The sequence below is a fragment of the Ipomoea triloba genome, chromosome 1, assembly GCF_003576645.1.
Source record: "Ipomoea triloba cultivar NCNSP0323 chromosome 1, ASM357664v1".
In the NCBI taxonomy this organism is placed as follows: domain Eukaryota; kingdom Viridiplantae; phylum Streptophyta; class Magnoliopsida; order Solanales; family Convolvulaceae; genus Ipomoea; species Ipomoea triloba.
The window spans coordinates 31,347,590-31,362,644 of record NC_044916.1 but is presented as its reverse complement, the minus strand read 5'-3'; the positions used below and the strand labels follow the sequence as shown (position 1 = coordinate 31,362,644).

Here is a 15,055-nt window from a genome sequence, read left to right as displayed (position 1 = left end):
ATTGACCTAGGAAGACTATTTTGCCCTTCCATTTTCTTCTTCCTCCTCCCGTTTTCTTCCGCCCTGCGAACTGCAAACTGCAAAGATAGCACAACAACAAACGCCAGTCGCCGCCTCCGGTCGCTGCCGGTTGCCTCTGCCTCTGCCTAGCCGCACTCACCTCGCCAATCGCCGCCTCAGCTCTGCGCCTCCGCCTCCGCATCCACATCGCCGCGCCTTTGCCTTCGCCTCCGCATCGCCGCCTCGCTAGTCGCCGCTTGCCCTCGCCGCCGCTGCCTCTCTTGCACTGCTGACTGCTTCGACCAATGAGTGAAAAATGAAGAATGAAATTGATTTGTTTACTTGGAAATTTCCGGCGTTTATACCATTAGGTTTCTTCATTATAGGGCCCAAATTGAAATAAGAATAAAATGGTTTGTGGGCTTGTGGTTCACTGGATTAGGTTTATAATAATAATAATAATAATAATAATAATAATAGTAGGGGGCTTTTAGGTCTTTATACACATTATTCCTTACCATTTTAAATCCAACCAAACAACATAATTTATTTTCCCAGCAACTTCTTTTCCACCAACCAAACAACATAATTTATCTTCCTGGTAACTACTTTTCTACGGAATTTCACTTACACTTCCCTTCAAATATTTTCTGCGAACCAAACGAGCCCAATGTGGATGCCTTCATTGTTTAAAAGCTACGAAAGCACAATAATTAGAAGCAAATCAAAATTTTGATATCAACTCAAGTTCGAATTTTTGAATCTTTATGATTTATATCACTCATCAAGTTTTGGAACTTGAGTGGTGCAAAATACTCCGTATTCTAACTAGCATCAGACACGGAATCCATTGCTTTAGCACATTATACAAACACTTCCACTTCAAACATCAAAACAGGAAGATTTTGACTTTCCTTTATCCTACAACAGACAAAACAAGCCGATTAGGCGTACTGCAGTTAGAAAACTGGGAATAGAGGGCCAGTCCCATCCGGTTTATCAGGATCAGGAATGCTGGTGTAGATGCATAGCTTGTTGGACATCTCCCACCTCCAATCCAGCTTCCTTGACACGTATAGTTGGGGCCACCTGTTAACCCTCACATAGTGTTGTCTTATCTTGTCATTAGCCAGGTAGCTTGTTACTACACAGTAGCAGGCCTCATGGCCGCCCCATAACTGGTCATGTGGATCTGCAGTTTGGCTTCCATCTGGATGGAAATAGCGACGCAAGGGAGGTCCCGTGCCATTCCAGTATGGGTCAAGATTTCGCCAAAATTCTGGAGCAGCCTGAGAGAAATGAGGTTCAGTCAGATAACCAGATAGGTCCCCTATGAAAATGTGCTAGATGCAACCGGCCTCAATGCAGTGATCTCTACAAGGAGAGAAACCTGATTAAATAGTAAAAGTCCACTCTAATATTGACAATTAAGACATTATCATGAGGGCTGAGGGCTGAGGCACAGTGAACAATAGCAGAAGTAGGTGTGTTAGAAATATAAAGAGATTAGTGACAGGAAAAGATTGGAGAAGTCAAAAAAAAATCGATCTGAAGTAAAAGAAAAGGGACTGTAAATCTGTCGAAGTTTTCTATCTTGGTTAAATTTTTTGTAAAATAATAGCAAATTTATGCATGGCCAATGATAAGAGAAAATAGTAATGCCTTCATCTTATAGCGTACCTCAGTAAAATGAAATTCCCAAGCATGATCACAAAGGTCATCCCTCATTATTCGAGCCTGGAATGAACACATTTGAATTAATAACTGGCAAGTAGCCAGGTAGAGGAACAAATAGAGAGGGGGGAGGGGAGTTTGTTATTACTCACACGTTTGCCATCCACAACTGCCAAAGAGTAAACAGCCAACTTTGCAAGTCCCCGAAGCTTTGATATACGAGGTATATGTGCTTTTCCAAGCCATAATTCCTCACACTACAAAGTATGAAAAATGTTGGAAAGTAGCACAAGTTATATTTTGTTGCATCTGTAACTAAAACGCATCTAGAAGTAGAAAAACGAACATGTCTTGCATCATTATCATTATATCATATGGTTAACAGACAAAACATTTGGAACATTCAAAAGCATACTGTTCAAAACAACTGGCTTTCTAATGATTGGTTTGGGGTTCCAGTCAGGAGGAGGGAGAGAGAGAACAGGAATTAAGATATTCAGAGACAAATGGATCCTAATTACCAAGAATCTGAAAACCCTTCTTCATAACTTTGAGAGTTCAATTTCTAAAATTCATTGAATCATTGTTAAGGAAACACAGCAAAGATCAATTATACAAAATGGTCCACATAGAAGACTAGGAGCTGTAACCAACTCAAATGAATAGAACACTGAAATTGGGAATAATCTAAAAGAACATGTCCATCAAATCAACAGCTAGACAACAAAAAGGGTTTGAGGCTTTTCTCAGGTCTTTGGTCTGGGTTCAAATCTCATCCCTTCTATTGTACATTCATACTTGGGAAAAAAATTAACTGCTCTAAAAGAACCAAATAAGATTGTTTACAATGCTTTTGCCACAATATGAAGTGAATTAGAGAATTTGGAAGTTGGAATTAGGAATGAACTTGAACACACAGCTACCAGTGGTTAGATGAAAGCAATCCATCATTGAAAAGCAATAGAATTCATAAAATTTTCACATAGAAACTATGTTAAACAAACCCATTCTCAAATTCCTTATTAAACTCAGTCCCAATTTCCTCGCTCAATTTCTAAAATAAGTCCGTATTACAGACCCAATTTCCAAGCTCAATGTAAAAATCAAAACAAATAGAGAAGCAAATAAGCTGAGCAGAACAACGAAAGTTGTAAAACAACTAAAATTCACTATAAAAATTACCACAGTTCTCAAAGTCTTCACGCATTGCAATACATTGAAGAAATTATAAACAATTATTGACTCCGAAACAGACTCAATTCCCAAATTCTCAAGAAAACTCAAACAAGCAACTAAAAGAAATCAAGAATCCATACATGATGAAGCAAAAGCGTGGAGAAGGAAAACCTTGGGGCCCCAAATGGTGTCGCTGGAAGCAACTCCATTCCAGCGGCGGGAGACAAGGAGAGATAGTGCCACGCTGCGTGCGTCAAGATGGCTCAGAATCATCAGCATGATGTCTGTGCCAAATACCTCAAGGGGATCCATTGAATTTGAAGAAGTGCCGCTTTCGCTCTCCTCTTTCTTCTTTCTCTTCTTCCTCTTCTTCTTCACTCTGCTCTGAATTGCATCCACCACATCCCCATCTATCGGCTCAGCCCCGCCGAAGATTGGGCCTTTGCTTTCACACATCGCCTTCGGAGCTAACTCCGTCGCCAACATTTTATCTCCGGAGGACAGTCGCGTGAGAGACCCTCAAGGAGTGACGCGCCGAAAAGCACCCCCCGCGCGGGGGTGTGGCTTCTTCAGCGTGTGCATCATTTGTCGTTTTCCCATGTCAGTTACGGCAAATATTGTATTTTTCATTTTATTTTTTTTTCGCCAAATTTTTTGCGTTTGTACTTTGTAGGACTCTAGTTTGTTTAAATTCCGGTATGACCCCACCTAGGTTACTATTGAGAGTTGTTAATCCACTCTAATCGTGTTGTTTTCAATGAATTTTTATGAATTTAATTGAAATTTGTTCAATTAAAATTATAAATTGTTCCACTACAATGTATTCAATAGTTGAAATCACAATGCATTGAAATTATAGATGTATAGTTAGTGATGAAAAGTGGTCTGAATTTAATATTAATATAGTGATGAAGTAGATATATGAGAATGAATTGAGTCCAAGAGATAAATGCAACTTATGATCAAGGTTTTGGGAGCCTTAGATATGAAGAAAATAAAGTTTGTGGTGTAAAGTGGGACAAGTCAAAAAGTTTAGGGGGTTAAGATATAAATGTTAGAGGGATGAGATATAAAGTAGGACGATACGGAAAGTTTAGGGGGTTATGATATAATATTGAGATTATGGGATTTGAAGTGAGACATGAGTTGATATCCAAGTGGTTGGGATGCAAATATTTTGAGGTCAAAGTATGGCTATGTTGGAGTCAAGGGGGTAATGGTGTAAAAAAGGATGGGGTGGGGGCGTTGGAGCTACGCGGGGACCGCTATGTGCCTCGTGGCCTATTGTTGGCTACAGCACAACTGATATTGGCTATGTGTGGTCAAGAGTTGTGGCGATGGGGTTATGCATAACCAAAGAAATGAGAAATGAAGCGTTGGAGTCATATGAGGACCCAACATGTACCATGTGCCCTATTGCGGGATACGATGTGGCCAATCTTGGTCGAGAGTGGTGACGGTGTGGTTGTGCATAGTCGGAGATAACAACAAGGTCGTGGAGGCATTAAGCCCCAACACGAGCTTCTTGTGCACCTCATAGTCTTACCACCAACCATATCGCACATGTGCCCATGCTTAGTTAGGCATGACCAAAATTTGCCCTATGTGTGAGAAACATAGTGGGTGCCGATATAAGCGTGTGGTAAAAGTTGTGAGACGTGGCTATGTAAAACTTGGACATATATATGGGTGAAGACCTTTAGAGTATGAAACTCACTTGATTTTGCCCATTGGGGGGTTTCTGACACTATAAATAAGGGGTATTGTTACTCACCACGACATCATCACCATCTTCCGATATAACATTTGTGATTTAACTTTCCCGGTTACTTGTCTTCATTCCGTTTTGAAAAAACTTGTCTAATTTGTTTAAAAATTGTAATAGCTCATATTGGGATTGGAGTCGAGGTCAATTTTCAACGTTATTTAATTACATAGTTAATATTATTGGGTCAAAGATTAAAACGAAAATAAAATTAGATTTGTTGACAAAAATGAAAAGATTTTGAAACTTTGACTAAAATGGGAAAAGAGCGTTTGGGACATGTGTTTCATGTTATTATACATGGGAAACGCACGTCCCACATACATTTGTATTTTTTTTCCTCAAATATTGATCTCAAACGCAAGTGGGACTTGCATCTGATGTATTATACATGAGATGCAAGTCCCACCTACGTCTCTGTGATTTTATTTTTTTTAAATAATAAGTTCGTCACCAGATCCGGGCTTTTTCCGGTGACCGGACCATTTTTATTTTTTATTTTTAAGTTGGTATATGCCCTTTGTAATTCATAGCCAGAATATGGGTTAAATAGTTAGTCGACCTCCTAACATCCATTGTAAAAATGTTACCAACAATAGCAATCAACACAATACAAGTTTTTACTATCAAACCAACATAAGAAGAATCAAAATTAGCACGATTGATGCGTTGAACTATATTGACTCAATCGGATTCCATAATGACAATATCGAGACCTTTATTTTTTAACCAAGACAATGCTTCTTCGCATGTCAATGCTTATGCTAATAATGAATGATCCATAGACACTGAAAACGATCCCTCCAAGCCGCTACAATAAAAATCCTATCTCCATTGATCACCACTATTGCAAAGCTAACCTAGCTCCCCCGAACTAGGACATATTGTTGCATTGAAATTCATTTTAGGAAGGAGGACATATTGTTGCATTGAAATTCATTTTAGGAAGGTTGAGGGTGGCGCTATCAAAGACACCAATGAAGATTGCATTGCTACTGAAAAATGAGAGTTACATAAACTTTAAAAGTATGAAATAACATTCAAACCCTTAATCACCTTTTTCAAATAATTCAATGTCTTCTTTAATGCTTGTCATATTTACAAAAACCATCCTCATACTTTATGGTTTCGAATGCATTTGTTAGTAACTAAACATATCTATCACTCCATGTACTATTCAACAATATTTAATTGTAATCAATAACTAATTGCACTATTATTGACTTGTTTTACATAATAATAAAGAGATCAATATTGTGATTAATTTATCTACAATTTTAATAATAATGGAATGGACAAGCTAAGAGATAAGATCGATCATAGATAAAGAGATGAATGGTTTGCCAAAGTCATACTTGTAAATTATAAAGGTAATAACAAAGTGCTTAAAACAACTTTTGTAATTAATCATACCATCATTATTCATTTGTCGGTGGAGTTTGATCATGTAAATATTTTAAAATTGAAATTAAAAGTAGTTAAGATAAAAATAAAGAATCATATGTGTGAAAACTGTTAAATCTTTTTATTTATTTTTATCACTCCTTATTTTTGTCAAACTAAAAAGAAAACAAAAGCCTAAATACCCTCATTTACCATGAAATAATGGTTAAGCTCATATTGCAATGGCAACATGTTACTCATCTAGCAAACTATTTAGTTAACACGTACATAATTTCTCAATTTTATTTATAATATTATATTATTTAATTCAAATACTCCTATATTTGCTCAGAGATGATGCTAGTGTTAATATGTTATGTTAAAGGTGGCAATAATAAGAGCTTAGTCAAAGATGGTGGTGATGATATATGACGCTGATGATGAAGACATCTGGGCAAAGGAGGAAAATAATAGATATTTCAAGGTACATTTCTTTCTTTTCTCTTTAATTAATTTGTCTATTGTTTTTTTTTCTCTTTTTTGTATGTTTTTTTTTTGGGGTTTAAAAATTCGTTATTGGAAGCGAAAATATAAATTTTCATTATTTTCATTATAAAATTATAATTCAAAATCGCACTTTACTTTTTTTTTTTTTCAATGTATAGTTTGTTTTTGTTTTTGTTTGAAAGCCAACAAAGCCAAAGATATATTATGACACCAAAGAGTTCATATACGAAGGTGGAGAATATCTCCAAATAGAGCGATCGGTAATAACACCCTCCTCAGCTAATGCATGGGCTGCCCAATTAGCATCAAACTAACATAACAATGTGGAATATAACTAATTAGCTTAGCTGCAAACAAAACTGAATGACATGCCCAACATATAAGCGAAAGTTAACCCCTAAATGTAAGTTTAGGTAGAGGGTTTGTGAATCAGAATATAGGATGACATTTGAATACCCGTGTTCCTCCAATATGTAGTTTTTTTAAAGAATTTGTAAATTTCCATTTTTTTAAAAGAAAACTATATAAAAGATGTTCAAATTTAATTACTGTTTTTTAAATCACCATATAATAGAAAAACATATTAAAAAAATAACTTTAACAATACTAGTGTGTGGTTGTGGTTGTAGGAATAACTAGGCTATGCGTGTTAAGGTAAATAAATAGTGGTGGTATAGTAGATAGTTACATACTTACAGTGTAAATGTTTGTATAACTAGATATAAGGTGTATATACATGTGGTAATCAATGTAAGTAGGTAAGTACTATATATTCATAGATGATTGAGTAGATACATATATAGTTAAGGTGGAACCATGTGAGTTATTAGATATTGATAAAAGATAATTATGAGTGAAGTTACTAATGATTTTATATTTATTTTATTGAGATAAAAAGTCTAAATAGAAAATTAAACAATTCATCAATATATGTTGAGTAAAACAATTGAACTTTTGGGATAAGTGTAAGCACTAGCATCACATATGAGCTTTGGGATCTATCATGGGTTTTTGATGCATTGGAATAAGAGGTATAGACAAATTAAGGTAGACACAGACTTTATCGTTGCAACCACACGAATACAAGGAAAAGTTAATGGGTGAGAACTGATAACCTTTTGGTCACATTATGGAGTTTATATTATTCATGCTTTATAGAATTGTAGAGACTGGATTTTCGTAATTAAACACATATACAAGGAATCTAATTGATGTGCATAATGACTAAAAACGTGTCGTGTTTCTTGCATTTTGAATTTACAACTTTTTGAATAACCATCTAAAAGAGTTTATCTTATTGATTGCCAATGTCAATGATCTAGTTGGAGTTACTTGACTTATATTTTTTGTAATTATACACTTAATTATTTTGGTACTTTCTTCTGTTGTATAAAACAAAATATATTAATTATTAAAGCACTAAAACTTGACAAAAAATATAATTGGACTATTTAGACATTCTACAATTGATAATTTTTCAATCAATTACTCATGTCACATTTAGTTTGGTGGTTGTGCACGTGTTCTACTTTTATCAATAAAATAATGAATACGTTTTTTACGAGATTATATAATGTGTGACATCTAATATTTTGTAGTTAAAATATATTTCTTTTGTCTCATTTTACTTGTCAAATTTGATTAAGTTGGTTGAATTGTGCCAAATTGTTTCATTATGTGACTAGAAACGAGTGAAATTCACTCTATAGTCGTCGTGTTTTCTTAGGTTACGGTTTTATTTGTTAAAATTAAATACCAGCAGTTTGTTTTTGGTTTTCCTAATTTATGACGTAATAAAAAGGCAAAAGAAAAGTAGGTAACTATAACGGAAAATGCACAGGAGGGAAGAGAAAACAAAACAGGCCGTAGATGAGATCTGCTCGAAAATAATAATAAAATTAAAAAAAAAGAAAGAAAAGAAGGTAACCAACGGAAAAAAATACACCGGAGGAAAGAGTAGGCAGGAGGGAGATCTGCTGAAATTTACGGAAAAAACGAACAAGAGCAGAAAGGTTTTCCATTCATTCCCCTTCCCGATCAGATCGGAGTCCCCTTTTTCTCGATACAGAATTTAGGGGTTTCATTACAGATTTTCTCATCCCTCTCCTTCTTAATGTTCAAATCTTTTGCACGCTAAAAACCCGATCCAACCCAAACTGCAATTCTTTCACCATTTTCTTTGTCCATCCTACCATATGCGTGTATTCGTGTAGATACGGATTTGAATGTATGTATATTGATCTGTGCCGGATGGTAGAATTTGGGGTTTGATTTTAGGGTTTTTTGTTTGTTTGCTTGTGAGGATTTAAAAAGGCGTTTGGAGATAAAACATATATTTCGATTGTTCCAATGGCGTCTGCTCAGGTTCTGAGGAAGCAAGAGCATTTGGAAGCTGGGAAAAAGAAGGTGTGCATTTCTTTTGAATTCCGGATTTCTTGGGCTCGATTTCTTGTTTTTGATTTTGCTTCTATGCTTAAACTCGTTGGAAATTTTGTTTGCTTATTGTTGATGCATCTTTTGGCGCCTAAGTGCATGACATTGGATATTTTAACAAAATTTTGCTGATCTATTGGATAGATAGGCATCTAATACAAAAATGGCTGATATTGAAATGCCTCATAGCTGAAGACGGTTGTGGGCATGTTACACATAGTTTATATCTTGAATATAACAAGTACAATTTTTATCAAGCATCAGAAATTGTCCCCTTGCCTTGAGATGATTAGTTGGAAATGCTGCTTTATCCAGTTTTGCTAAGTTGATCTGTGGTGCAGCTCAATTTTCAAGTTAATGACTTCTATTGTACTGGTCATACATATATTTGATTCTGTGTATTGAATTTGCAATTGGAATATGCATTGCAGTAAACTTGAGTTTGTATGTAGATTTATATCCCTATTTCCAAATACTTCATAAGCAACATCAAATATGGAGTACGTGTATTGACAGCGCAAAGAAATCTAATGGTTTGTAAATTCCACTTAAAAGAGGAGATCAATAGTTCCTTTTGTTCATCAAAACTCTTTATGAGGATTACTAGTGGTCTATTCTGTGGAGAATTGGTACATATGTGAGTGGGATGTACATGAAACAATAATGAAAAAAAGAAGAAGATATTAGCAACTTCCTAGGGTTGGCATTGTTTATATTTCATGCATGAGGTAAAGAGAAGAGAATCCACTAAATATTAGGCTGTTTCATTGTGGGTGCTAAGGATGCTGTTTATAACTCCTGTAGTGTAGGTGGATCCATCATCCATGGGGAGCCTTAGCCCTTAAGTGATCATGAATTACTCAAGTGGAATGCTGCTGGAAGGTGGTGCTATGTGGACTCATAATATTTGAAACCAGACATTAAATGCTAACTTGTAGACTGTAGATAGCATGAGCACAAACTGTTTTCTGCTTAAAGATTTACATTTCTTTGTTTAAAGAACCATTTCATGAGTTAGGATTTTTTCTTTTCCTATTTGGCTTCTAAGGCTTGGTAAGGTGGTGAACAAATCATAAGATGGTTACCAGTAAGTTAAGTAGTCTTGGTTTGTCCTTATCTTCAATCATCTATTCATCCCTACTGTACAAACAAAATTCAATCAGAGCTCACAGCTCCTTGGCTCAGCCATCTCATTCCTAGTTGTGGATCATTTTCTCAAGTCTTGCCTCTGGAGTGAGAATTAATACAAGTTTACAGATTGCCTATTATAAGTTTAATGTTGTTTGATGAGACTTCTATGTGGTAGTTTCTGAATCTCTGCTTGCCAATTTTGAATATGTTGATTCGAAGAACTTCTAACATTTGATAAATGAATGCACTTGCTTTAAGCTTTCACATTTCTTTTTGGACAGTTGTGTTTGTTCTTAAATTTCTGTTATCCTTTCTTGGTTAAACTTCATTGGAGTCCCCACTCTCTATTATTATCTGCATCCTCTTGTAATTCTTTTCTTAAGTTGTGAACCATTCTCTATTGTGTGATATTGTTCATATCATTATGTTAATGCATTGTTGTTGTCATTACAGCTAGAGGAGTTTCGTAAGAAGAGAGCAGCAGATCGGGCTAAAAAGGCAACATCAACTAATCAAATCCAGGCATCTGATGGGGGTTTAGAGAGACAAACTCTAGATACTGAACGTATACGTCCAGATTCTGATGGGGCTGGCACATCCAATGTTGTAGCCACACCTGCTTCAGAGTTTTCTGGAGTAGATAAAAAATATGATTTCAAGGAAAATGATATCACGCGGAAGACCAACTTTGGTTCTTCAAATTATGCAAGTGTTGGTTCAACATTTGCTGCAAATAATTATGATGTTGAGTTTTCCACCTCAGAGGTCCATTCTAAAGCTATAGAGTTAAATGGCAATGATATTTCAAAGCTTTCAATGCCAGAAAATGATAGTAATAATTCCCAAAAAAAGGGTAAAAATGATAGAGATGTGGGAAGTTTTGCCTTTGAGATTGCTTCTGATCATTCTGCAGACAACACTTTGCTGCCTCCTTTTTCAAATAGCGGTAGAGTTACCAGTAATTCTGATTATGATGGTTTGCACAAAACCGTACCAAGGTTCAATGAGATCTTTCCGAAGGATCTTGCAGCTGTAAATTCTAGTGCTTCTCATACTTATATAGGAAATATTTCACCAGAGAATTCTGCTAGTACTCATGTGCTAGAGAAGACAGGGTTAATTGATCGCTGGGCTAGTGGTCTAACGTCTGCTTCGCATAAAGGTACTTAGTGGTTATCTTTAGATTTCTGCTCTATATCTCTTGTAACATTTTCTCTCTCTCCTCTATTATATGAACCATTCATTTACTTGTATTTGGTGTACATGATCTTACAACATATTTCTGTTTTATGATAGACTTCCTATCACCTGTGGCCAGCCTGACTGATTTTTCTTCACAAGTTGGACAAAAAGATGGTGCCTTGCAACATAATTATCCTGTTGTTCCTGATTCTGGGTACAACCAGTTTAGTGGCTCTGCTACTTACATGACCAATACTTCAACTCCATTGGCATCTGATTCAGCATATGGTGGTTTCAGTTTTGATGGCCAAAGTTCATCTAATTATGCACAAGTATCTCCTCCTACAACTGGATTTGGTGCTAGGAGATCCCGCCCATCATTTCTTGATTCAATCAGCATTTCCGCTGTTTCTGCTACATCTCCTCCCATTGAAACAGTGAATACTGACACATTTAGTTCCAAGGTTCACCCGCTGGACAATTTGGGATCTTCTAATTCTGAGAGCCTTATGAATTCTTCAGTTGTCTCTGGTAATGGGTCTGACATGTTTAAATATGCTGTTGCAAAATCTATGGAGACGAACCATGATTTTTATTCGCAAAAACAAAATGAAGACTTTGCTGCACTAGAACAGGTCTTATACATATGCTTTTGTTGCTCTTAAGATACTTCTTCATAACCTATCTAATATAAAAGAACAAAAGGAAGTTTTCCTCTATTCTGCATTTGGTCATTGAAACTTGATAACCAAAATTCTTCTGAAGTCACTTGTTGCTACATGATAGCTAAAATTTGTAAGGGTTTCTGTTGGTCAAATCAGGAGATTATCTTTTATATTTGCAAGTGTTTCATTTAAATGATACATGCTCTGAAATTTAACATTACCTATTTTGTGGACTGTTCATGATCTTCATCTTATTGTATGTAGTCATGTTATTCATATCTCAAGAATAATTTAGGATGGAGAGTAGCATAATAACAATTATTTTTGGGTTATTTTGAGGTTTGCCTATATTCTATAATCTATATTCAGTAGATGAACCTTCAAGCATTCATTAACAGATGATATATAATGGAACAAGGGAACATACCACTCAATGCTCTCTGATCAGCAGATTATCTGTGCACTCATAAACTTGTATATCATTTTCTAAGCTGTACAGTGTTCTGACTCTGGTTTTTATTTCATTTTGTTTTCTGCCTTTTTGGTATACCCTCCTGGTGTCAATTATGCAAAAAAAAAAAAGGATGAATGTTCAAGCATTCTTAGGTTTGCTTTTTCTTTCTCATGCAGCATATAGAAGATTTAACACAAGAGAAATTCTCTTTGCAACGTTCTCTGGAGGCTTCACGAGCTTTAGCGGAGTCTTTAGCTGCTGAAAATTCAGCATTGACAGATAGTTATAACCAACAGGTATGGCTATGTTGTTTTAATGGGCTTATAACTACTTGCCTACTTATAATGGTGAAATGATTTTCTCACATTTGTATATATAGTTGTTGGAGGGCGGGACTATACTTAATGGTGTTGTGGGGTGTTATGCCTATCAGTCTATGCACTTTCGATAGTACAGTTATGTGTACAGATGTTTTATTTATACATTTTTTTAATACCGTATGGTTTGAAAAATTTACAATATGGGGGCCTTGTTTTGAACTCTTTTCTAGTTTACTATTTAAGTGCGAATTGATGATGTGAAAGAACTAACCTATTTGACCAGATGATACAAAATTTAATTAACACAATATCTACATACTGAATTTTTTTCAAGCTTGTAAATCTTCCTACAAGAGCATAAATTTTTTGTATGTACTTCATTTTTTCTTATGTAGAACTTTAAGTGTTAATTATGGTTGAAAAACCTGGAAAAACCTGGTTGTATTTAGTGTTCTGTTCCTTGATTTGAAAATGTGCTCTCTCACTTCCTTTTTCAGGGAGGTGTTGTTAATCAGCTACAAGCTGATATGGAGGCATTACAGGGGGAGATTAAAGCAAATCTGGTTTGTCTTGATCTTTTCTATTTTTTCCATTAATCATGGAGTGTTGGTGATGTTTTCCTTTTCAATCTTTGTGATAGACTGATAGTGTATGCTGTTCTATCTACATAATATAATATTGCGAAATGCTCCAATAGTCCACTGATGCCATTGTTCTACAAGCTGCCTATTTCATGGATACAACTATTCAAAATATACTTCCATTTAATGATGCTGCAGGAAGTTGCAAATTTAAGCATTTGGGAAAGCTTGATTCTGTACAAAGTAATAAATACTAGTTAAAGGTTAGATAAAAAAAACTATAAAAGCATATCTAAGCAACCAATCAGTGTAACATCTCTGTGAAATAAACATAAACCATATAAATGCATAGTAAAACTCACATTATAACTTTAATAGTCTGAAAATTCATTATTTGACCCTGTGGAGTTCATTAACGTCATCATGGGCCCTAGCAATTGGTGCATTAATTGTATACCACATTTCAATATTTCCTTTTTGATTACCTTGATATCTGAGTCTATCATATGTTATGAAAATCGTGAGTTCTTAGTCCTATGTCAGTCTTGTCAGCTGCCTTAATCAAGAATCAAGCTTTTACTTGTATTCTGTAATATTTGTTCTAGCTGCGTGTTCTTTCTTTTTATTATTTATGCCTCCTGGAGGTAGTGTAATTTTTCAGTTCTGTTTCGGACCATGTAAACAGGCTGAACTTGAGGCTGTGAAGGTGGAATATGCTAATGTTCAACTTGAATGTAGTGCTGCTGATGAACGCTCGAAGCTCTTGGCATCTGAAGTGATTGGTTTGGAAGAGAAGGTAATTGTCTTTACACTACACTTCAGTGATTTAATTCTATGATTCTATTCAAAGAAAGTTCCAGTATTCTCTGCCTCCTTTACTTGACATAGAATTCTAAGTACTGCGGAATTTAGGTGATATTATTGTGTTACCACTTCTTAAAAATTTGATTTTTATCCATTTTTATGAAACAACTTTGGTTGTACATATTAAATTTTCATTCAAGAAGATACAATCTCTGCAGAAAAATGATAACATATCCATATGAATCTGTGTTTTTGTAATTTGAGTAAAGAATGAATGTTGAAATGATCATTGAACTGCCTGCTTCTTGCTATCTTTTACACTATTCACAATCCACCTTTTCTGTTTCTTTTATATTGATATGTTCTTAGACATGGAGTCATCATTAGTGTTGTTGAGTGACCAGAATGAATTTTCTTAACCTCCTAGTAACTTCTATCTTTGATTTATATTATAGTATTTATTGTCACTTTTGTCCTTTTCTCTAATCCCTTTATTTGTCCTACTTCCAATGCCCCAAATGCACACACATAAAATTTCTAGAACTTTGTCATTGTAATATCTATTGATTTTTCTTTTACCTGAGGTCCCCCGCTGCTTATTTCTTCAATTAATTTTTTTCTTCTTTAGTTCTTCTTTCTCTTTCTTTAAGGTATGGATAGGATATGTACTTGTGTAATTAATGCTCTTTTTTCTTACTCTAACATGGGTTGTTATATTAATGCTTTTGTAGGCACTTCGACTGAGATCTAATGAACTTAAATTGGAGAGGGAGTTGGAAAAGACACAAGCTGAAGTTTCTTCTATCAAGTATGATCAAAGCTTGTCTCTCTGTGTGTATTTATTTCTCAATTATCATTTCATTGTTTTGATCTGATTTTGTTCATTCCTTCCATTTACTTGTTTCCAACTTTTGGTTTGGTCTTCTCTCAATGGTCGGGCTCTGTCCCCAGAGAGGGGAGGGGGGGGGGGGGGTTTGGTG

General features: G+C 35.3%; 2 protein-coding genes across 2 annotated transcripts in view; one reads left to right on the top strand and one right to left on the bottom strand.

The window, feature by feature from the left end:
• Positions 1-713: 713 nt before the first annotated feature.
• Positions 714-3,419, bottom strand: LOC116015512. The gene is made up of 4 exons (XM_031255608.1): positions 3,022-3,419; positions 1,827-1,931; positions 1,681-1,737; positions 714-1,289 (listed from the first exon to the last, which is right to left on the bottom strand). Exons 1-4 carry the CDS (start codon positions 3,334-3,336, stop codon positions 960-962), a joined length of 807 nt encoding a protein of 268 aa, XP_031111468.1. The 5' UTR covers positions 3,337-3,419; the 3' UTR covers positions 714-959.
• A 5,003-nt stretch (positions 3,420-8,422) lies between these two features.
• The window catches only part of LOC116025041 (protein BLISTER), an 11,038-nt gene continuing 4,405 nt past the window's right edge, over positions 8,423-15,055 (top strand). Inside the window, exons 1-7 of the mRNA XM_031266107.1 lie at positions 8,423-8,911; positions 10,523-11,231; positions 11,366-11,886; positions 12,547-12,666; positions 13,188-13,253; positions 13,957-14,067; positions 14,807-14,883. Of these exons, the coding sequence (XP_031121967.1) occupies positions 8,855-8,911; positions 10,523-11,231; positions 11,366-11,886; positions 12,547-12,666; positions 13,188-13,253; positions 13,957-14,067; positions 14,807-14,883 (1,661 nt within the window). The 5' untranslated portion in view covers positions 8,423-8,854. The remainder of the gene's footprint in view (positions 8,912-10,522; positions 11,232-11,365; positions 11,887-12,546; positions 12,667-13,187; positions 13,254-13,956; positions 14,068-14,806; positions 14,884-15,055) is intronic.